Source organism: Gossypium hirsutum, chromosome D12 (assembly GCF_007990345.1).
Source record: "Gossypium hirsutum isolate 1008001.06 chromosome D12, Gossypium_hirsutum_v2.1, whole genome shotgun sequence".
Classification (NCBI taxonomy): domain Eukaryota; kingdom Viridiplantae; phylum Streptophyta; class Magnoliopsida; order Malvales; family Malvaceae; genus Gossypium; species Gossypium hirsutum.
In genome coordinates, this window is record NC_053448.1 from 15,573,526 (window position 1) to 15,598,897 (window position 25,372).

Genomic DNA, 25,372 nt, shown 5'->3' on the forward strand with positions numbered 1-25,372 from the left:
TATTTTGGTGCTTTAGGACAAGCAACGAGTTAACTATGGGGAGTTTGATCTAACACAATTTGTTATCGCCAATTAGAGTCTTTTCGACACTTAACGAGCTTGTTTTCTAGCTGTTTTATGTTTATTTATTGCATTTTTAGTTTTATTAACTTAGATTCATTTTGTTGTAAAATAAGAATCTTTACACACTTTTTACTATTCTGATGACTTGTCAGGCCAACTCGGGCCTCAAGAAAGACTAATAGGATATTTAAGTGTGTAGGGTGCCATTTCAGGTTAAGAAGAACAAGGGACGATGGTCGTGTTGTGACACAAGAAGGTATGTGTCGCAACAAAAAAATTCAAAGCTGCCATGGCTGAAAATTACCCTACGTCATGAAGAGAATTTTCCCCGTGTCACGACGATGTGATAAATTTGGAAAGAGGATCCTCACGGCGATGTTGCGATGAGGAGTTTCCTAATGTCATGAAAACACGACCAAACTTGGGAATATTTAGCCGAATTCGGACAGCCACTTAGGATTATTTTCCCTAATTGAACCCTAATCACTCCAAGGGCATTTTAGGCACCTAGACCCTAGTGTATGCCGATATAAATTGGTTTATAACCTCATTAGAGGGATTTGTTTTAGACTTAGACAGACAGTTTTATTTACTTTGTTTTCGTTCAGTTTTATTTTTATGTTCTTATAGTTGAAATCTTTTCTATTTCGATGTGAAGACGATTGCAAGCGAAGATTGTTCCAAAATTGTGCTTCAACTATTTATTAATGCACATTATTTTTTCCATTATTCTTTTATTTCATTATTTATCTTTCGTTCACTTGATCAACTAAAGTTTATATGAATATTGAGATAAAATCTTGTGCGTATTTTATATCTTGCATGTTTTGGTTATACAATTGATTTATTGATTAAGTAATTATTGATCTAAAATTGGGTGTTTATTCAATAGTAGTTAGTAATAATCAAACTTCCTATCAACTCACAATAGGTGTGTCGGTGCTCAACAAGAATATAAATAATTTTTTTCTACATTTCAATAACATTTGATTATCACTAAAACATTGCTGAAGATCGTTATACAGATATGAGTACAAGGTTAACCATCCGAGAACATGCCAAATGTTCACACGAGCTAATATAATCGGTAACACACCTCGGCACTAAATGCCTAGTCCGTAGGCAAACATCCGACCCCGGTAACACATTGTGGTATAACATGATAGTTTGCAACAACTATAGGGCCTCAGTATATTCAGTGTACATGAGATATACAAGAATTATCATCACATCTCATACCAATCCCGTACCACACGATAAACTAATGGCATACTAATCATACTCTACCTTAAGTTCATCCGGCTCAGGATATTTCATCAGTACTCAATGCTATAACGATTCATTACTTCCATTCTAAATTACAAGCTTTGATACATTATTCAACATTCAACAATTAAATTCATATGACATGCATTTAAATTGGATTGAAATTAAACCGAACGAACTTACCAGACTAAACTATTTTAAAATAACAATTTTATTCAATTAACTAATTCCAACAGCAAAATTAACTCATTTTATGTAATTAAGTCATTTTAGACATTTTTACAAAATTACCCTCAACATTTCCTTTTTATGCAATTTAGTCCATAAGTCCAAAACACGTAGTTAAACCATTTTCAACTTAAACCCAACTTAGCCGAACCATGCAGGAGCTCATTATAGCCCATATTTTCTATTAATTCAATCAAGTACAAGTAGTTTTAATATTTTACGTTTTAATCCATAAACGTTAAAATCATCAAAAACTACTTTACAAAATAGTCTTATCTAACAACCAAGCTCAACAATCTACCATAAAGCTTCAAGGATAACTCAAAATCATTAATAGCATAATCCATAAAATTTGACAGTTTTACAAGTTAGTCCTCAAGTTAGCTAGATCAAGCTACAACAAGTTCAAAAACATAAAAATTACTCAAAACGGGAAAGGTTTACTCACCAAATTGAAGGGCCAAAGCTTGACCGAATCTTTCTCTAATGTCTTCTAGGGTTTTCAGTTTTAGAAGGAAAAAATGAATAAGATGGAAATGTTTTCCTACTTAATTTTGTTATAAAATTATTTATTTACTAATTTATAATTTTACCCTTAATTAAGACATACAATTTTGACTAACTATAAGCCAAAACCGTCCAATAACTTCTCTAATGGTATAATTACCATTTAAGGCCCGTATTCTATATTTCCCATTATCACTTGATACATTTAACTAATAGAAACTAACTTTTATGGCTTTTACGATTTAGTCTTTTTACGTAATTAACTATCTAAACAACAAAATTTCTTAACCAAAATTTAATAGGACATTAAAAACCTTTTAAACATTTAAATAATTAATATTTACAGACTGACACATTGGAGTTGTGGTCTCGAAATGACTATTTTTGACACCACTGAAAAACGAGCTATTACACTTCCTTTAGTTCATCTCTTACGAAGCCATAACCCGCCAGTTATGGTCCTACATGGTATGGTCACTCCATATGATGCCATACACCAAATATGGTTTTACACGATATGGTTCCATGGCTACTGGCTTTCCTTTCAGAGATCGTGATTAAAGTCTCGACGGACACCTTTTTTTACTCCAGCACGGTGAACAGACACAAACACACTTAGAAGACCTTACATGCATTTGCACCAAACTTAACATACATTTTAGACATTTTCTTACAGCCATACTTTCGACTCTAGATTTCCCATTATATACCCTATACTTGTTAGGTTCATACAAACTATACATGCAAGTCTTATCCAACATTCATATATCAGCATATTCATCATACCATCCCTTTTTAGTTTCAGATCACAGTTCATATGATCCTTCGCAAAAGCGTCTAGAATAAACAACATACAACAGACGCTTAGGGACTCACTTGACACCCACGAACAATAGCTTGATCTCCAGATCCCAAACATCCAACACGAAAACCCAATAATCACTACTTATAAGATATAGGGATACCGTTAAAACTCATTCATATAACTTATATCATCATCTAAAACCTAGATATCCTCCATTGAAAACCTCATTCCCTCGTCTTACTATTTATGCACATAAAAAAGACTTACTCTTTCAAAAGTCAACATACAAGTCTATAATACTTACCCAAGATATGAAACATCCTCCTGCATGAACTCCGATCCTTAGTTTCAGCTTAGCAAGAAAGATCCTTGATCAACTTTAAAGAAAGTGAGAAATGGTGTTTCAAATAGAAGGGAGAAGATAACTCCCCATTTTCTTATTTAATAAACATATAAAATCCATATTTTCATAGTGGAACTTGACATGTGTAACCAACCTTTAAAACTACCCTATTAGCGGCTTACAGCTATAGAGAAACATATACAAGGATTCAAAATCTTTACGTATCCTTGAGTTATCCCTTTGTTCAATCCTGACCATCTTATTAGAATGTGACTTGCCCAGTAACTAGACCAACTTTTCGTACCTTACCTTTGGTGATACCTTAATTACCCAATAATCCTTGATACACCTACCAATCCCTTCTTCTATACATATCCACACATTCTAAGAACAATCCTTACCTTATAATCTAAAATTAACTATGCACCTGAGCTATCCGCCAAAAGCATTTATTAGGAGAATAGGATCTTGCCACACAAATTATTCCCATTTACTCGCCAACTCGAGACTTGCCAAAAATGGGTGTAACAAATTTCCCCCACTTAAGAAATTTCATCCTCAAAATTAATATAGTATTGGTGAAAATACACAACTCACAAAATCATTAGTCGCCCACTCAGTGTAACACAAGGATCCCATATTCACTCAAAATATCATCAGGTTAGCCATTTTGGGCGAGACCCACGCTTAGTAGTTTTCACTAGAATTTCAAATTTCCACAATGTGCCTCATGAAAAATGTCATCACCTTATTAGAGAACCCAAACAGTCATCTTTCACTTAACTTCTCACGCACGACTACCTCTATTTGTCCCATCATTTCAACACCCCCTTTTTTATTTTTTACAATATCCGAATCCCTAATTTCTTGTCTACTCTACTAATTTTGTGCTCTCTTTGCCTTCATCTATTCAAAGGTACTAATTGTTCTTCCTTTCTTTCCTTTTATTTTTCATAAACTTGTCATCAAAAAGGTTAGAACCACTACTCAAGGGAAGGGTTTAGAAAAACAACTGAAATGTCACTTTTTCCATTTATGTTACATTTAGACCTCATGGTCCCAAAAATACCTTGCCTGGGGTGAAAACCCATTCAATTACCTATAACACCAACGAGGATGAGATGGCTAGATATCTCGAAGCTCGAGGTATTCGAATGCCAAAATTTGCGTACCCTTTCTAACAGTCTGAAAAATGTCACATGAGTAGTAATACCAACGATTTCATTTTACCCTTAATCCTTTTAGAAGTCGTTTTTCATCTTCCTTTAAATCCCTTCTTTTGTTTCATTCTAAATGAGTATGATACTACACCTAGGAAATTACCAGCGTTATCTTGGCGGACGCTGATGGCTTATTACATTGAATGTTGCATGCATAATGAGCCATCTATGTTGGGGGTATTTTAGAAGTTGTGTCAGTTAAAGGTAATTTGATAAGGCGTTGCTGCTGATAACACCCATTTAAGTACACATTCTGGGTGTGAGCCTATCATTAAGAACAACATCTCCAACCTCTATCAAAGGAACGACAAATACTTAAGGGCCATCTATAGGCTTGAATCTGGTTTTGGTTTTCCAACCAGATAGTCCCTTCCCAAAAAGAGCACTTGTAACCAATGTCAGCTAGTGGACTTTGAGCTTGTTGATGTGTAATAAAAATGATTAAAGAAGTGGCGTGTGCTTAACTTAGTGGAACTCGTTTAAGTTAAAAATGTATTTCGATATTGTTTAGAGGAAGTGGGCCCTAATGGTTATAAATCAGAGGATTCTTTCAAATGGGTGGAAGGCCTTAATGTGTGATCTGGTTTTCAGGCTTAGCCATATAATTCCAAAGAAGACTTGGAAAAAATCCCGTTAGGAGACGAAAGAGAGTCACCCGTCTATTTTTATCGCATTTTTGGCTTTCCTTCTCGAAATTGGAATCTCATCACTAATCCTGTTACATCATCTACTTCCACTTCTTTTCGGGCTAATTCTCCCGTTGATAGTGTAGGGTCTTCATTTTAATCTAATTCTTAAGACATGGACATCTCGTCTATGCTCAACGAAACTCATGGCTCAGGAAAGACTACTACTACCCCTTTAAAGAAAACAACAGTAAGGAAAATAATGAAGAGGGTCATATTGGATGAAAGCACTAAGGAGTTAGGTAGTAGTTAGAATGATGGAAATGTGCAAGTGTACACAATCGCAACAACTAATAAAGTGACAAATAAATGTCAAGTTATCGTACCCACAAGGACTGTGAAAAGAATTTAGTTATGAATGCAATTAAAACACTTTGATAAAGGAAAATATTTTGATTTTGAGGAAGTGGTTAAAAACTAAAATTTAACTAAGTAAAATAAACTAAAATAAAAATAAAAGTTCTAATGCACGAATTCAAAAGATGATTTTAATCAAGATGACATAATTGTGTTATATTAATTACATTTATTAGCTTAGAATCACTAAACTCATGTTCATGTTGTTATGAATAAATTCATGGCAACTCGGTAATTTGCTAACTACTGCTCATACATACTTATTTAATTAATTGATCTCTTAAACATTTTTCAATGTCAATTCAAACAATTAATCAATCTTCATAAGCACATAAAAGATTAAGTGAGGTAACAATGTATCCCTACCTTGAAACAGTTTAATCACAAAAATCCTGTAAGTTATGCAAGGCTAATGTATTGTCTAATACCGTCGCTAATTTAACCCTCAGCTACCTTAGAAGATTAAACATACACTGATTAAGTATTGTGTAAATTAATTACAATTTCAGCATGTTTAAATAATTAATTCATTAGTCATGGTTTTACTTAATCAAACAACTTACTAAGGCCTATAACAACACAAACACAATTTTAATAAATAAAGTGGACGAAATGCAATCAACCTAACACGAATTAAATTCAAGCCATATTAATTAAATTAAACATATCAAAATCACAAGTATTCATAGACATGTTCATAAAAACAACAATAAAATTAAAAGGATAAGGAACAAAAATCAAATCTGGTGTTTCTCCGAGGCTTGACTAGCTCTGCTCATCTTTCTCCGCTTGTTCTTGTTGAACCGAGACTTCCATGAACACTTGAATGCTGGTTCAAATGATGGTTGAAGGACTCTTTTCCAAGAGGTGAAATCGGCAAGGGAATGGGAAGGAAAATGAAGAACAAATGAAGGGTTTTGAATAGAGAAATTGAGAGAGAAGTGAAAGGATGAGAGGTTTTGAAGGGGCGTATTTATAGGTTGAGATGGGTACTAAAAATAGAGAAAATAAGCAGCCATAGACTCCCCCCATGGCCAGCCAGACATGTGGCAAGTTTGAAGGTTTCAAACTTTCTATTTTAAGGTAGGGAAAAATCTAGGAAGGCATGATAAGTGAGGGGTTTGAATGCAAATTCAAGGAGTTTTCAAGGGCTGTTTTGCAAGTCAAATAATCAGCCAAACAAGCTGATTGGGTCAGCATGTGGGACGATTTTGGGCAGCCAAGTGCTCGGTTGGATCAGTTTTCTCGGTTTAGCTCAACTGGGCATCTTTTCATAATTAATTAATAATAATTATTTAACCCAAAATAAATTGGATTAAAATTAAAATTAATTATATTATGAATTAATATTCATAATTTGGACCGTCTTCAGCTGAAAAATTAATTTGCCTCGATGCTTCAATAATCGCTTCTCGATTTTGCGCTTCTAGTAGTGTTTGCTGAGCCAATTTTCGCCCTTTGTGCGAATCTTTCGACAATGATCAAATTTAATCAAAATTTATTATAAAATTAATTAAAATTCAACATGTTTATAATATAAGTAAATTTTAATTATTTTAAAATTTTTATATATTTTTCGATAAGAATTACAATGAAATTGCATAATTTGAGTTAAAAAGGGCATGAAAATGTGTGTATATTTTTATGTTTCCAGTAGTGATTGCCCTCTGTTAGTAAGATATCAAGTCACATAGGGAGCTTGTTGCTACTGTCACCCCAACACCTTCGATCCCTACTCTTTCAAAGATCCCATCGCTTCCAAAACAACCCACCTATCTTTCAAGTTCTCTCATACCTTCCTCAAATCCTCTTTTATCACAGAGCTTTTCAAAAGCAATTCTTGTATCTTAACCAACCATTCCTCCTTCTCAAACATCAGATGTTACCCCTGCTGAAACAGGGAATATCTTCCCTTGGTGAGCTCTTTTGGAGTCTATGCCAACCTCCATTCCTCTCAGCACCATTTCCTAACAACAGTAGAGTTTATTACCTCATTAGTTAAGGGAAATGTTCTTTTCTTATCTTGCATCCACTTAGAATGAGGATCCTCTAATTATTATCGCCCAAGCCTCAAAGATTATATTTGTCAAGCAAGGTTTTTGAACTTGGGCTCTCAGAGTTGCCAGCCAACAATACAAAAATAAGTTATCCAGCTTAGAGAAGGTTATAAAATCTTGTGAAGACTCATTGGCTGAGCTATGCTACAAAGGCTTTCATTTCATAAATTGCAACAAAGACTTTCATTTTAAAGATTGCCACAGAGGCTTCCACTTTTGGGCGTGTTCACGATAGGGATTCACCTAGACTCACATTTTGTGAGGTTTGCCCCTCATTGTCCTAAGTCACGTAGAAAACCCCATTAGGTAATAACATTCTTTTAGTTCATCCCATGCGATGCCATAGCCCACCAGCTATGGTATTACATGGTATGGTCTTTCCATATGATTCCATAGCTCGGCTATGATCTTACATGATATGGTGCCATGACCATTGGCTTTCCTTTTAGAGATCGTGATTAAAGTCCCGACAGACCCCTTTTTGACTCTACTGTGGTGAACAGACATAGACTCGCCTAACAGACCTTACATGCATTTGCACCAAACTTAACATACAACTCAGAAATTCTCTTACAGTCATACTTTCAACTCTAGATTTCCCATTATATACTTTGAAACAAAAACATATAAACTTTGTCAGCACATTTTGAGTTCTAATTCGTGCAGTTTCATAGTAAATTTTGTCAAAATTCACACTTTAATTATAAAATAATTAATTTTCACTTAAATTACTAATATATTTAAATTTAATTATTTTTATTATAAAATTTCACAAATTTGGTTTATTATCGATAGTTTAGCACAAAAATTCAAAATTGGCTCGACAGACACCTCGAAAGGCTTGAACCGTTGGAGAAACTTTTGCATCGAGTGAACCAAGAGCAAGGTTGAATATTTTTCCAGCCAAGAATGGTCCAAATTATGATAATTTCAAATATTTTATATTTAATTTTTATCCAAATTTCATTAGGTTAAAAATTAATATAAAGCTTGAAGGAGAAAGTGGCAGCCCAAAATAGTCCATCAAATTGACCCAATCAGCTAAATTTTCTTGATTTTTATTCTTGCAAAATAGCCCTCAAGGTTTCCTTAAACTCCATTCAAATCCCTCCACTTTTTGTGCCTTTGAAGATTTGCCCCAAGCTAAATTTAGCAAAGTTTGAAACATTCAAACTTGCTTGTTGTATGGCCGTCCAAGGAAGAGTGTATGGCTGCTAATTATTTTCTATTTTTAGTAGTCATTCACACCTATAAATACCCACCTTTGCTATCTCCTTCAACACACCTTCATTCCCACACATCTCTCTCTTTCACTTGCTTTTCTCTTTTCCATTCCCTTCCTTATTTTCCTATGTCCCTTGCCGATTTTACTCTTAAAAAATAGCCTTCTTCCACCTTGGAATAGCATCATTCAATTTTTCATAGAGGCCTCAGTTCAACACATCGAGCAGAGAAGAAGAGAAGCACACTAGTCTGGCTTTAGAGAAATACTAGATTTGCTTCCTAGTTCCCTTCTCTTTAATTTTCTTGTTTATATTGCGATCATGAATATGAATAATTGTTTTGTTCTTGTTCTTGTTCTAATTAAAATGGCTTAAATTAATTCGTGTTAGATTGATTGGATTCTGTCCACTTGAATTATTAAAATCATGTTTTTGTTGTTAATTAAATAAAATCATGCTTAAGTTATACTTGCATTATAAAATGTAAGGTAATAATGAATTAATCATTGAACGTATTGAAATTATAATTAATTGACACATTATTTAATTGGTGCATGTTTATTCTTCTAAGGTAGTTGAAGGTTAAATTAGCGACGGTATTAAACGGTACATTAGTCTTACATAACTTGCAAGATTATTGTGATTAAACTATTTCAATATAGAAATATATTGTTTCCTCACTTAATCTTATATGTGCTTATGAAGATTGATTAATTGTTTGAATTGACATTGAAAAGTGTTCAAGATATTGGTTAATTTATTAAGTATGTATTTGCAGTAGTTAACAAAATACCAAGTTGCCATGAAAATATTCGTAACAATATGAACTTCAGTTTAGTAATTCTAAGTTAAGGAATTTGGTGGTCAGCGTTCGCGTTGCGAGTGCTCGTGACGATCAACGTTATCTTCACTCGGACCTAGGGGTGTGCTAAACATAGTAGAAAAATTGTATACCCCAAACATTTGCCTAAGAGGGGTGAAGTACTGTGATGGTAATGGGTCGGGAAGAGTGGAGTACTGCGATGGTAATGGGCTGAAGATATCAAACATCATCAATGATCTCAAATCAAGTAGATCAGAATCGAATCTGGGAAACTCTAAATGATATCCGTGGTCTGACGAGCCCGGGAAATAGTCATCAACCCCTAAGTCTGGATGATTAGAACAATCCCTAGACTGTGTATAAGACCGCTTGGGGTCGGACGTCAGCTCAGGTTTGGGTGAGGGCTCTGGCTCGAGTGCAAGAGGTGGCTGTGGAAAGAGATTGGAAGGTTTCCCAAGGCGTTGCATGTGTAAGGGGACTACCATTGATTGCCCACCAAATAAATACGGTTTCCCCATCTCGTAGTACCATTGTATGTACTCTAATGAGGGTTGCAAATTGAAAGAACGATCCATGTGAGGCCCTTGCCCCATCCAGTTGTTCCACACTGCAATATATTGTTGATGCACTACCGCCCAATTATTTCTCTGTTTTCCCCTCTTTTTAATCTCATGGTTCTTCCCCAATTGCACTGGCGATGTCGGGATATACTATATGTATCCAAACTGCCAGAGTGTTAATGCACCACGGGTGTGAGTGGATATGGGCAAACGAGGGAATAATAGCCGCAATTTCTAGGAAGGAATAGAGCATTCAAATGAACTGCACAATTAATAACATGGTTATATTAACATAGGTCGAGTAAGATAGATAAAGTAATTAAATGTCACGAATATTGGAATAACTGACCCCCTCCCTAGCATGTGTCTCAATCATTAGATGGTATATCAGAACCGTGTATGATCTCTTAATACTCGGATTAGTACTCCATCTATGAAAACAAAAAAACTTATTAGAATCATATCATAGAAAAAAATGTCAAATAATTGCTATAATAGGTAAAATTTTATCACCTATTCACGAGTGGAAATACACATGCTTGGTGACTAACTGATGCCAAGAATGGCATCCGGTAAAGCGCCCAAGACTACAGAAATATGAGGCATTTGCCTCTGTCCACGGCAGAAGGCTTTGTTGTTTGAAAAAGCTCACGATACAACATAACTAGTACTACGGAACCCCAACTATACGAACAAACGTTATGAAAATTAGTTAACAGAGGAAAGTACATTAAATGGACCTTGTTGTTGTTTGCATCCAGCATGAGTACACCTTTTATAATGTTCATAATGTACGCTCGAGCAGTGCACATCACCTCCCGCTTAGTGGCAGTAATCGATAAATGCTCGAAATTGGCCTTCAGTCATAAGAACCTCAAACCCGTAAATTTCGACTCAGCATCACCAGGCAAGACTCCCAATATGTTATAACAAACGACAGCCAACTCAGAGATCGTACTTACGCTCGTTATTGCACTCTCATCAACTGGAAGCCCGAGTTGCAATGCAACATCCTCTAGAGTGATGGTGTATTCCCCACATGGCAAATGAAAAGTGTAGGTCTCAAGGTGCCACCGCTCGACCAAAGCAGATATTAAGTCGTACCACAAATCAAACGTCTAAATCAATGCCGTTGACCCATCAATGCCACTGACTCCAAGTATGGCATTAGTCGTTCATCCGACAGATATCCTAAACCATTCACACGACCCATCAATGCGTAGTATGGGCCCTTAACACTATTACATTACAGAAATAGTTAATATAACATAATTTAATTCTATAAATGACGTGGAACTTTTATAAGGGGACTCGTGAGTAACAAATAACAATCTTATTACCATCTTATTAACGTTTTTGATATGTGATCATCATCAATAATCAAAGAACTCATTTAGATATCTGCAATTTTAAAAAAATGAGTTCAATTAGTTTCTTACAAAAACCACATTTCGGTAATTAATTTATATTTGGGTCTTTTTATCCCACTAATAGAAAAATATTATTAAAGTACAGAAATGTGCACTACACCAAAACAGGCTTTTAGCGGCATTTTTAGAGGCGTTTGGACAAAAAACGCTGCTAAAAATCGAGCATTAGCGGCGCTTTACATAAAACACCGCTAAAGATCGAGCATTAGCGGCGCTTTAAAAAAAAGCGGCAAAAAATCTAAGCCTAACGACATCGTTTCCTGACCTTTTGGGGCTTTAGCGGCATTTTTGAAAAAGCAAAAACATTTTATCTGTCAATTTATTTTTAATTGAATAATTGTTAAAAATGGATAAATTTGAAATAATGACACGTAGAAATAATTTGAAATAAAAAACATAGAAAAATATTTGTTAAAAATAGAAAAATTAAACTACTATTATTTAAAATAATTTTAAATTTTTTTGAGTACATGACTGATTGATTTTTAATTTATATATTAAATAATTTCATATATAATTGTAAAAGATAGATAGTATTAATTTTAAAATATTTAATTAATTATCATTATAGTTTAGGGTTTAATATATATGGTTTATTGTATATGGTTAATTTAGGATTTAAGCCGGCTTAGGAGTTACAATTTTAAGGTTTATAGATTATGGAATTAGGGATTATGGATTAGGGATTCTAGTTTAAGGGTTGTGATTTAGGGGTTAAGGGTTAAGGGTTAGAGATTAAGAGTTAAGGATTTAGGGTTTATGGATTTGGTGTCAAGTTAGGGTTTAAGGTTTAGATTAATTAGTGTGTTTTAATTTATATTAAATAAGGTTTAGGGGTTAGGGGTTAAGAATTCGTTGTTAGGGGTTTATGGTTTATGTTTTATGATTTAAGGTTTAGGAGATAGGGGTTAAAGGTTTAAGGTTTAATCGATTTTAACTATTTTATGATTATTAAAGATTTAAGGATTTTTTTGGATGGTATTTTAAGGATTAGGGGGTATGGATTTAGGGGTTGGGATTTAAGGTTTATGGGTTAGGGGTTAAGGGTTAAGAGTTAGGAATTTAGGGTTTAGAGATTCTGAGGTCGAATCAAGGTTTTGGGCTTAGATTAATTAGTTTTTTTAAAATATATTTTAAAAATTTAATCTAAACCATTTGATATATTAAAATATTAGTTTAAATAGAATTAATAAATAAGTTAAAATAGTATTGATATATATATGGATGGATATATATTTAGGTACGTATAATTAATTATTTTGGATATATAGGACCAAATTATAAGAAATGAAATAAAAATACAAACAAAAAAGACAAAAAAACCTAAAATTTATAATTTAATATAAATCTTATAAATATTACCTAAAAAGTTTAGAATTATTTATCTTAAACGTCACCATTTAACTTAAGTAAATTAATTTTTAATGGTGTTTTTTACAAAAAAAAATGCCACAACTATGCATTAAAGCTTAATAAAACGGCCCTTCTAATTAGAACTTTAATTTTACAAAAATCATTTTATTTAAAAAAAATGCCGCCTTCTTATCCCAATTTTCCCCAGCTGAAACCCCTAATTTTTCCCCTCTTCTTCGCAGTCTATGAGCATTTCGCTTCTTCACCCTTTTCAAACTCATTTCTTTCTCCTCTTCTTTCTTTTTCTCGGATCTTCTTTCTCCCTCTCTCCAAAGTTCTTTGATTCTTTCCGTCTCCTTTCCGCTCGCTCTCTGGTAATTTCATCTTTTCGAGCAGGGCCGGTCTAGCCAATCTCTACCAGGACGGTTTAATGTTGACCTTCGAGGGTCATAAGATCCAAGGCTCTCAGAGCATCGTCGCTAAACTCAGCAACCTTCCTTTCTAGTGGTGTCAGCACAGCATCACCGTCGTCGATTGTCAGCCCTCCGGTGTTGGCGGCATGCTGGTTTTCGTCAGTGGTACCCTCCAACTCGTCAGTGGTTTCGTTTCGTAGGTAAGCTCTCTTTAACCATGGCTTAATTAATCATACGAAGACCTTAATTAATCATACCAAAATTAGCTCAAGTTGGATATTACAAGGTTCAATCGAAGTTTAGTGTTGGAAACTGCAATTATTGACTTAATTCGCTGATTCGGTTAGAAAAAGCAATTTAAGTATTTGAATTTTACTTCTCAAAAGAAAAAAATAGTGATTTTAATGTTAATGGAGTGTTTTACATAGTAAATAGTTAATAAAAATAAGCATAAATTCTGTGTTTTATTTATTTACAGTTTGGTAAGGTTTAGATGTGATTTGGGGAATGGGTTTTGTCATTGAAATTGAATCATTTTTGTTTACTATTTGTTGGAGAAGAAATTAACTGAATCATTATGCCAATATGACAGTATTTTTGTAGTTAGATGAGTTTCTGTTCACTTATGAGTTGAAAAGTAAAACAGAGTTGGCTGGATCATGTGATCATATAGGTGAAGGATGATTGTATTTTTTTCATTATTTTTTATTTTTTTAGAGAACTGAGTTTTTCCTTTGGTAAAAATTGGGGCTCAGGATTGAATCAGTGGAGTCTGGATCTTAACAATTCAATTAAGTGTGATTTTGTTGTTTACATTTTCTGGAATTGTATATTCTGCATTCATTTTGATCTATAGTAATTAAACTTGAGAAGGTTAAATAAATGTAAGATAATCAAATTGTAGATTCGTATGGAAACTCCATCTGGGATTAAGGACTCCATTCCTGCTTGGATCAAGTTCTCAGTTCAAGCACCGGGTGAAATCCCAAACAATGGAATATACTATGATCCACCAGAAGAGGTATTTTTAGTGTTTGTTTGTTCTTTACATTCTGTTGGAAGCATTAGAGGGCTATAGTTAAGTTAAGTTGCTAATTTTATTTTCTTATCTACCTGTGTATCTGAATGATGTTTTATGAATACAGCCATGCTTCCAATAAGATGCCATTGGTTGTTCGCTAAAATAAAGAGATAAAAAAAAAGGTTGAAGAAGGTGAAGAATTTCTGTTTCAGTTTCTTTTTCTGTCTTTGCTTAAAAAAAATCTTTTTTCTCATGAGTATTAAATTGCTCTAACAGAAGGAAATGTGAATGTTTGATTTAATGGCATTCAAACATGTTGACGCATTTGTGTTTTCCTGCTGTTCTGTATGTCTGTAGTGATAGTCTCAGCAAGGAAGCCAGAGTTCTTCCAAATGTCACACCCATTATATGAGGTTGTGACTGGTGAGGGCTTAATGCGTCCATGCTTTAAGACTCGTACAGGTGATCTATGTTTGTACCTTATGTTTTGATCTTATTTCTTCTTTATAATGTAACATTTTATGTGGACGAAACCATGAGAGTGAAAGAGAAACCATTTACTTATCTGTTTTGATCCAGTTTCTTGGTTGTCATTGATGCCAGCATATGGGCCAAATTTTGGGGTTGAGAGAGATAATACCATTGAGTGGGTATATTATTTGGGTATTTGAAAGCTATGTAATGGCTGCAGCATTTTCCATAGCTAAAAATTCAGCCAAATAATTCTTCATATTGTTCTAAATATCTTCTCAACCAAAAGTTGAGGATGCTGAGAAATTACTCCCTGTTGACATATGGACTTTTTAGCTTTTGATGACAGTGCACTTTTGGCACTCTGAGCCAATGATTTAATTGTTGAATATATTTGTCTTGTCTTGCAGTGTGTGCCAAAAAGAAGAAATCATAGTTTGCTCATGATTTGCAGTTCTTACTTATTCATCTTTTGTTTCATCTGCAAGAGGTTTGTACTCGGGGGAAAGTGCTCAGATGGTTGAGAATTCCCTAAATATCCATGGAGATGAGATTCTTTATGTTGGTGACCATATTTACACTGATGTAAGTCAATTCAAAGTCCATTTACGATGGCGAACGGCATTGATTTGTCGAGAATTGGAGGAAGAGGTATGAATATGTTCTTTTATTATGTTTACTATTTCTAGATGGAAGCTGAATTTTGTGTTTCAAAAGTTCAGTTCTATTTTGTGCCAATATTTTATTGTAATGAATTTCTCACTTTCTAGTCTATTGAGGATGAATTTAATCAGAACTATAAAGTGAAGTGAAAGGGACACCATTTAACTTGCAGTATTAATTACTGGACTTGTGAACTGTTAACGAAAATAAGGTTCATTTGAGATCGCTGAATTTCAACTATGGACAAAATTAAGTGGCAATGCATTCTTTTAAATCCTGACTGCTGAGTGCTGAAAATGGTCTTTATTTTGTGAAACAACAGTATAAGGCTTTAATACATAGTCGTGGTCCTCGTGCAACTGTGGTAGAGCTTATAAATCAAAAGGAGGTTGTAGGGGATCTCTTTAACCAACTACGGTTGGCTCTGCAACGCCGAACCAAAGGACGCCCAGCTCAGGTGACTTGATCCTATTAAATGATGCCCCTTGTAATCCCTTGGATTTTAGATCCCTGCTTAATGCTACAGTGCGATTTCTGTTTAGTATAATTTACTGCTGTCTCATCCCTGTAAAAGGATGTTCTATAATTTTGTAAATCATGCAAATTTATACCTGTTATCTTATTATCATTGATCTTCTGAAACGGCAAGCAGCATTCACACTCTCTCAGGCTTCTTGCAGTATAATTTCTTTTCTTTTTTCTGAAATCATGCTTATATTTATTCTCAAAATTTGTAACTAAATGGTTGGATCATAAAAAGCATATATTCATGGAAAAGGTGTTTATTGCAATGGTGAAATAACAAAATTCTTGATTCCTTCTCCATGGTTTTAGACACTTGCTGCAACTAACATGGATGACCGAGAACTGACAGAGAACATGCAGAAGCTGCTTATTGTTATGCAAAGGCTTCAGTACAGTCTTCTCCTTGCACAACTTTTTGCCCAGGTATGCTTTGGATGACATAGGTTTTGGATCCCATGTGTATCTCAGTTTATGGTAGAATGGACAAAATGTTTTCCAAGCATCTGATGCATCTTCTCAGCATGCAATGTCTAAAGTTGGAGAGGAGTTCATGGCAGGGGTTTTAGATCATCTTCCCTCAATTTTGGCATTCACAGCACCACTTCCAAATAGGTTTATTCTCTACTTCTTGCACATATGTATTTGCTGCACATGATAATATTCCTGTAATGCATTCATGTATTCTAAATCTACTTTGATTTTATGTTCAAATTTTTTGTCTTCAGTTATGATCGCATACAACCTAATACATGGAGTGGAGCATATCAATGCTGGGGCAAAGAAAGAGAAGCACATTGTATTTTTTATTACCTTGCAATGTGTATAGTCATAGGCAAGCTCAACTAGTCATTCTGTTTCTCATATGTATTATTTATTTTAGTTTTGATTCTAAATTTTTATTTTTACTTTAATATTTATGACAACTTGAGTTCTAACTTTTGGATTTTAATTGTGTTATTAATTTATTATTTTAAATTCTAAAACAAAATTCATTAATTTTTATATTTAGTTTTAAAGTTAAAAATTTTCATAGAAAATTTAATTTAAATAATATATTTTTATTTATCCTTAAAAAATATATTTAAAGTTCAAATTTTAAAAATAAAACATAATATAATATTTATCATAAAAATAAATATTATTTGATTAAAATAATTTTTTTAAAGGTTATGTTTTTAGCGGCGTTTGTGATAAAAGCGCCACTAAAGGTCAAGATCTTTTGCGGCGCTTGTGATAAAAGTGGCGCTAAAGGTCAAGATTTTTTGCGGCGTTTGTGATAAAAGCGCAGCTAAAGGTCATTATTTTTAGCGGCGTTTTTTCAGATAAACGTCGCTAAATTTAGAGGCCTAGTCTATAGCGGCACTTTTAGTTGCGCTTGTAAAAGCGCCGCTAATACTTTTAGTGGCGCTTAAAAGCGCCGTTAAAGGCCTAAAAAAGCACCGCTAAAAGTCTATTTTGTTGTAGTGGTGACACCCTAACATAGATTTGCGAATAACACATTTGGATAATTAATTGGTAAGGTGGTCCATTTTCAATAATTAGAAAAACACCTAAATATAATACAATAAATATAGTACAATAATATCAATACAAAAATACTAAACAATATATAATAAGCTTATTTATACTGGTTCAATAATTAAAAAAAATAAAAATTTCTCATAAATTCCAACTCAATGGTCTCATCTTTTACCTACATAAAAAATCATAAAAAATATGTTAAAATAAAGAAACTATCAAAACAAAATAAATCTAATTGCACTATATGTTGCTATCTGCATCTAATAATAAACGGAAAAAAAAACATTCCATCAAAAAATATAACAGAAATATACCTGCACACTTTCTTTCAAACAACCTTCCTTTCTTACAAAAGTAATACCTTATAAAAATAATTAAAAAAATCACAATCTCAATAAATCAAAAACATTTGTTAAATAATTCAAAAATAACCCAATAAATCAAAAACATTTTTCAAATAATTCAAAAACAACAAAAACAATAATATTTATAACCTATAAATCACAATAAACACTAAACTAAACAAATACTTTATAAATACTAAAAAATTACCTCTTTCGATCTTTTCTGTTAAAACCTTAAAAAATCATTTTTTAATCTTTTTTTAACATTTTTAAACCCTAAACAAAGCCCTCTAATCCTTTTTTAACCCTAAACAAAACCCCTTAATCCCTATTTTTTCAAACATTAATCAAAACCCTTTTATCCCTCTTTTTTTATTCAAAAGGCATGTAGAATAAATATTTTTAATTTAATTTAATAAATAAGATGATAATAACTAGTACATAATTATATTTATTAATATATATTAATTATTATCAACTTTGCATAGAATTAGGATTAGTTTAAACTTAATCATATTTTGGTTAATAAGTTTCTATTTTAATAAATTAATAGCAAATAATAATTTAATTTACATTATATTAATTATTAATTTGTTCTAAGAATTCTAATTAAACTCCTACTCCCTTCACTATAAATTTCACCCACATTTTCCTTTTTTTTTTCACTCATCCCTCCATCAATCCAAATATCCAAAACCCACCAAGTACCAAATCACCTAGTGCCAAACTCTCTAGCCGTAACACCGCTCGCTCACCCGACAGTGCCGCTGGCTGCTCGTGCATCTGCTCACACCGCGCCTTACTACTCGCACCAACACCGTTGCCTATCGTACCCCACCATCAAGACACCCTACAACCATCCCTAAACCAACCTCTTTTGCTTTATATTTATTTTCTTTGAGTTATTAACTTCTATAAAAAGGTGGTAAGGAAAATTTTTCTCCTAAATTTCAATTCTATTTAATTATTTAATTTTTCAAATTATTGAATTATTAATATTTTATACTAATTAAATTTTTGAGGAAATATTTGTTCTATCTTATGATCAGGTTAATCATGCCTCGTAAAAGAACTTGTGCCTCTGCTCAAATTGACGAATCATAAAATAAATTCCACTGTGAAGAAGCCAAAGTAAGATACAAAAGCGTTTTCAAGAATCAACAGATGTACCCTGGAAAAAGGTTTTACGCTGAAAGAAAGCAACTATATTGATTTCATGGCATACATTAGACAAATTGCTGAAGCTCTCAATTGGGAGTTATTTTGTGAGAAAAAACCTAGTGCAGATGAGGAGTTAGTTCATGAATTTTACGTGAATTTGACCTCAAGCAAATAGACAGAAGTTTCTGTTTGCGGAATCAAGGTACCAATAACCTCAAATGCTATTAATAAATCCTTTGAATTACAAAATTTCAAAGACGACGAATATTCTTCCTTGACGAGCGATATTGAGTTTGAAAATCTGCAAGAAATTCTCGAGGAACTTACAGTTCAAGTTCTAAGTGGACTATGTCAAAGCAAGGAATTCACACTTGTCGTAGAGAATATTTTACACCACTAGCGAAGGTATGGTTCTATTTCATTCGATCCAGCCTTATGCCTATTTCACATAGGACTACAATTTCATTAGAGCGAATGGTCTTATTATACTCGATTTTAACTGGAAAGACCATTGATGTGGGAAAAATCATCCTGAGAGAAATGCAGAATTATGCCGCTAGACATTTTGGACCAGCTTACTTTTCCTTTACGATAACAATTTTGTACTTGAAAGCTAAAATTCTTGCAAACGTAAAGAAGACAGGTTGTAGCCAGGGCACAATCACAGATTGGGACATCTACCGAATGGCCGAAGACACTGTTCTACAGCAACGAGTTGAAGAAAGCGAGGATCCTGAAGAAGAAAAAAAGAAGAAGAAGAAAAAGATCCCATAGAGATCGAACCAATGCTATCAGTTGAAATCCCTAATAAGGCAAAACCAACGGAACTAGTAATCAAACCTGACGTCGCAACTTTAATGATCAAACTCAATCACCTCGCCTAGATCTTCGAGATGAGCTGTCAAAGTTGATGGACATAATGCAACATATGCAGTGGCAGCAACAATCTTACTAGAGATATTCAAAAATACGGGATGACTCAATGAGAAGCGCTTTTACGAAAATATATAATGACTCGTTTATTTTTGTGCCTGAGTCCCAGATTTCATATTTGAACCATGGAGTTCGCTATCGAAGAGGGAGCGAAGCGATTCATGCAAAAACAAAGATGATGGAGCAAAAGATGAGTCGAATTCGGAGGGATCTGCAAATAAATAAAAAGGGGGGATCTTGACTTTATTTTATTTCCGTTCTTAGGTTATTTAATAGGATTAGGTTTTATTAGGAATTTTTATTTTCACATAATAAAACAAGATGTGGAAATCATAAATTAAAATGAACAAGTTGCAAAGTACAAAGTGTGGAAAAAGATATATACATGTCTAGGATTGGGTCTAGAGAGGTCTTGGTACTTAAGCAGTCAAATTGACTCACCTCCTCTTTTCTAGAATCATACCTTGTGTATAGTATCTATTCACTTTTAACAATGAGGACATTGTTCATCTTAAGTAAGGGGATCGAAAAATTGAAATTGTTTCCACTCAGAATAAATTTTTCTTTCAATTATCATTAGGTTATATTTTGTTCAAAAATTTGAAATTTTGTTAAGTATGTTAAACATTAGTATAAATAAAGTTCGATTATTTCATTAATTGTTATGTTAACTAAAATATGACATAAATGTATTTTTAATAAAGCATGCAAATTATACCATAAAATTTTTAGTTTCTTAGGAAAGTTAGGCATGCATGGAAGTTTAAGTCTCTAGAATTGACTTAGTAGTTTCTTGAGGCGAAATCCTAGGAAGCATGGAATGTTGAAAATGATTTAGGCAACTTTTGTTTGGACCGTTTGAGCATTTCAAGCCAACCTTGATGAATTTTTATCCTTTGAAACCCAACTTTCAGATTATATAGCCTAATTTTATTTGAACCCTTGCAATATTTAGCCATCACTTTTCTCTTAATTATCTTTAAATTGTCTCAAATACTAGACTCGGTACTATTCAGAATGTTCTTTGAAAATAAGTGTGGGGTAGTTGAAAAGAAGTATCAAATGCTCAAAAATTTGTAGTACATACAGTAAAATGCTCGTGAAAAAGAAAAGAAAAGAAAAAGAACAAAAAAAAAGAGAAGAGCATATGTACTTGAAAGAAAATAGATGTACAAAAGAGCATGTGAAAGCAAAACAAGTTGGTGTACTGAAGGTAATTATTCTGAAGGTCAAATTCAAGCTGAGTGTAGGGTTTTTTTTTGCCTAAATTTATCTATCTTTTACCTACCCATAGCCTAACCACGTTACAACCTTTTTAAAGACCAATTGATTCAAGTTTCTATGCTACCTACATTAGTGGAGAGAAATTGCTATGTTCAATATATGAAGGCATAAGTTAAGCTTAATGATTGCAATTTTATCTTGAATAAGGGAATAAAATCAAATTCGTAGGAATTTAGCATGTCTTTATTGAAAAAGTATTTAGTTTATTTTTGCTATCATAAGAATAATTGAGATTAACTTGAATGATATGTATACATAAGTAGCATAAATATCAAATTTCTTGTTTTTAAGCATAAGTATACTAAAATCATAATTTTGGGAAGAATATTATTCTGAAGGAATTTTTCAAAGGTGTTTCCGAGAAATTCTTTTCAAATTTGTGCATTACTTGGGATGAGCAATGAATTAAGTTTGGGGTGTGGAAACAAGAAAATATAAACACTTTTTCATGCCATTTTTAACTCAAATTCATGCAATTTCGGTGAAATTCTTGTCGAAAAATAAATAATAATTATAGAATAATTAAATTGCACTCAAATTATGAACAGGTTGAATTTTCATTAATTTTATATCAAATTTTTATTATTTTCGACAGATTTGCACAAAGGGTGAAAAACGGCTCGGCAGACACTACTAGAAGTGCAAAACCGAGAAGCAATTTTGAAGCATCAAGGCGAATTAATTTTTCAGCTTAAGATGGTCCAAATTATGTGTATTAATTCATAATATAATTAATTTTAATTTTAATTCAATTTAATTTTGGTTAAATAAACTATAATTAATTATAAAAAGGGGCCCAGTTGAGCTGAACCGAGAAAACCATCCAACTGAGCACTGAGTAGCCCAAAACCGTCCCACATGCTGACCCAAACAGCTTGTTTGGATGATTATTTGTCTTTCAAAGTGGCCCTTGAAGACTCCTTCAATTTGCATTCAAACCCCTCCACTATTCATTCCTTTCAAGATTTGCCCCTACCTAAAAATAGCATGTTTGAAATCTTCAAACATGCCACATGTGTGGCCGGCCATGGGGGGAGTCTTTCGCTGCTGATTTTGGCTATTTTTAGCAGCTTTCTTAACCTATAAATACCCCTATGTCTACTCACTTCAAACACATCTCAAACCCATTCATTTTTTTACTTCTCTCTCACTTTTCTTTCTTCATTCCCTTCTATTGTTCTTCATTTTATTCCCTATTCCTTTGCTGATTTCACCCCTTGAAAAAGAGTCATTCAACCACAATTTGGAGCAGCATTCAAGTATTCATGGAGGCCTCGGTTCAACAAGAACAAGCGGAGAAGGAAGAGCGGAGCAAACTAGTCAAGCCTCAGAGGATCACCAGATTTGATTGTTGTTCCCTATCCTTTTAATTTTGTTGTTTTTATGATGAACGTGCCTATGAATATTTGTGATGTTGATATGTTTAAATTAATTATGGCTTAAATTTAATTCGTGTTAAGTTGATTGCATTTTGTCTACTTGAGTTATTAAAATTGTGTTTGTGTTGTTATAGGTCTCGGTAAGATGCTTGATTAAGTAAAACCATGACTAAGTTATTATTGAATATTGTAAGGTAACTAATGAATTAATTATTTAAATGGATTGAAATTGTAATTAATTGACACAATACTTAATCAGTGCATGTTTAATCATCTAAGGTAGCTGAAGGTTAAATTAGCAACGGTATCTAACGATACATTAGCCTTGCATAACTTGCAAGATTATTGTGACTAAATTGTTTCAAGGTAGAAATACATTTTTACCTCACGTAATCTCTTATGTGCTTATGAGATTGAATTGGTTGTTTGAATTGGCATAGAGATATGTACAAGAGATTATTTTAATTTCATAAGTATGTATGAACATTAACACATTTGCTTATTAAAATTTGTTTAATTGGTTGAATTGACATAGAGATATAGTCAAGAGATAAATGGATTTTGGTAGGTAAGTATGTTCATAAGTTAGCAAATTACCGAGTTGCCGTGAATTTATTCGTAACAACATAAACATGAGTTTAATAATTCTAGTTAAGAAATGTAATTACTCTAGCACAATTATGCCATCTTGATTAAAATCATCTTTTGAAATCGTGCATTGGAACTTTTATTTTATTTTTATTTATTTTACTTAGTTAAAATCCTAGTTTTTAATCACCTCCACAAATCAAAATATTTTTCTTCACCAAAGTGTTTTTAATTGCATTCATAAATAATTCTTTTCACAGTCCCTATGGGTACGATAACTCGACATTTACTTATCACTTTATCACTTGTTGCGATTGTGTACACTTGCACATTTCCGTTGTTCCAGGAGTTGTGCCCTAGGGGTTAGGATTATAACATTTTCCACTATCATGCAAATGATTTTTATGTAGGGTAAATTACACCAACAGTCACTTTGGATTCAATTCAGTCACTCAACTTTCAAAAAATAACAAAACATTCATGTTTACCATTTTCCATTACCAACGTAATGGAATAGTGAAATGGTATTTAACGGAGGGTTAGCTGTCATTTAAATAGCCCCATAGCCCTAATTGGACAGTAGAAAAGTGTAACATCTCAAAAATTGAGCCTAGGAGTTTTAGGGCTATTTTAGGGATTTTAGCTTTAGTTTGCTCCAAATTTAGTAGGCTTGGTAACCGTAAATGTTTTTAACTATGGTTTCTAGGAAATTAAATCAATTTTTGAAAACAAGTTTTAGAGACCTTTAATTTTGAAAAGTGGACTGATTTGTAAAAGGGTCTAAATTTTGAGTTTTTAAAATGCAGTTAAACCAAAACTATAAAAACACCCTATTAGCCTTGTGAACTTTGAAACCATTGGAAATAGTTGGCATGCCACAGGATTGTAAGTACTCACCCATATGTGTTGTGTTATTGGGGCGTTAAGGCCCGAGACAAATTTAGAGAGATAAAGGAATGTGAGCTAAGCTCATCCATTCATCGGGACATATTTGGTGTGTTAGAGAGTGCTAGCTAAATGCTTCACTTTTTGGGATATGTTCGAATCTATGAGTATTTTGGTGTGTTGGAGATCCATGTACTTGATGAGTGGTGATACAACCCACTTTTCCGTTTATAACTCAAGTGTCAAATTATCAATAAATGTATTTATGAATATTGAGATATGTGCCTATATGATATGTGATTATTGTGTAAATGAATCAATGAATAATGCATGATTAAGTAACGTGGTATGAAAATTTGAAATGTTGTAATTGCTATAAACTCTAAATTATATAGGTTTTTTCTAGTAGTTTTTACCATATTTTTAATTAAAAATATTATTAATCTCGAGTATTTGTTAATTAATTGAGTGAATTTTACTTATATTTCGACAATGGACATGAATTTATAAAATATGCAAATTTGTGCTTTATTATGTTAATTTTGTGCATAAATTAAATTATTACATGTTATTTATTAATGTGTTATATTTAATTATACAGTCGGACCATGAAGTATATTTAATGAAGAGCTTATTCTAATTTTTGCATGGACATGAGCAATTCTACGCTTCTTGGACGAAAAAACCATGCCGATTGGGTCATAAAGATGTTGCTTTGACCCAGTGAAAAATGGTGCTACATGGTGGACAAGTCTGACTATTAAATGAGTCACAAAACCATCCAAACAAGGAGAAGAGAAGCCCAATTCAGCAAGGATATTTGGGCAGCCAAAAATCAACTTTTAGGATAATTATTTGAAGGTCCCTACACTTGGAAAATCAATGAAAATTAGCACACTATGTTTGTTCAAGAAACCGTCCACCCCTTGCATGATTCAAGCATGATTCTATACATAAATCAAGCACCCTCCTTTCCACATATTATGGCTAGCCAAAGGTGGGAGAAATTTAAGGGATCTTTGATGCCATATTTAGTAAACTCCTCCACCAGCCTCAAGTATAAATACCAATTACCATCTCACATTTGAAGCATACCTCATTCATCCTTCATTTAACATTTCTCTTCCATTCTCTTATTCCCTCTCTTCATTCCCACGAATAGCATCCCATATTTCCTTTCTTTCTTAGCCAGCAAAACCTTGATAAAATAATCTATTGGCTGGCCACCTTAAGGAGCCATTAGCAAAGGAGCAACACAAGGAC

General features: G+C 33.2%; 1 protein-coding gene across 6 annotated transcripts; it reads left to right on the top strand.

Moving 5' to 3' along the window:
* The first annotated feature begins 13,091 nt into the window (after positions 1-13,091).
* On the top strand, positions 13,092-16,963 carry LOC107945438 (cytosolic purine 5'-nucleotidase). Of its 6 annotated transcripts, none has more exons than XM_016879445.2 (9): positions 13,096-13,534; positions 14,239-14,355; positions 14,480-14,547; positions 14,713-14,817; positions 15,317-15,477; positions 15,812-15,946; positions 16,324-16,437; positions 16,535-16,626; positions 16,740-16,963. In XM_016879445.2, the coding sequence occupies exons 4-9, from the start codon at positions 14,748-14,750 to the stop codon at positions 16,858-16,860; spliced, it is 693 nt and encodes a 230-aa protein (XP_016734934.1). In that variant the 5' UTR covers positions 13,096-13,534; positions 14,239-14,355; positions 14,480-14,547; positions 14,713-14,747; the 3' UTR covers positions 16,861-16,963. The 6 variants fall into 6 exon arrangements, with proteins under 6 accessions (XP_040964457.1, XP_016734933.1, XP_016734934.1 ...); XM_016879446.2 differs by having other exon boundaries at positions 14,480-14,537; XM_016879447.2 differs by having other exon boundaries at positions 13,099-13,534; positions 15,237-15,477.
* Positions 16,964-25,372: the final 8,409 nt, after the last annotated feature.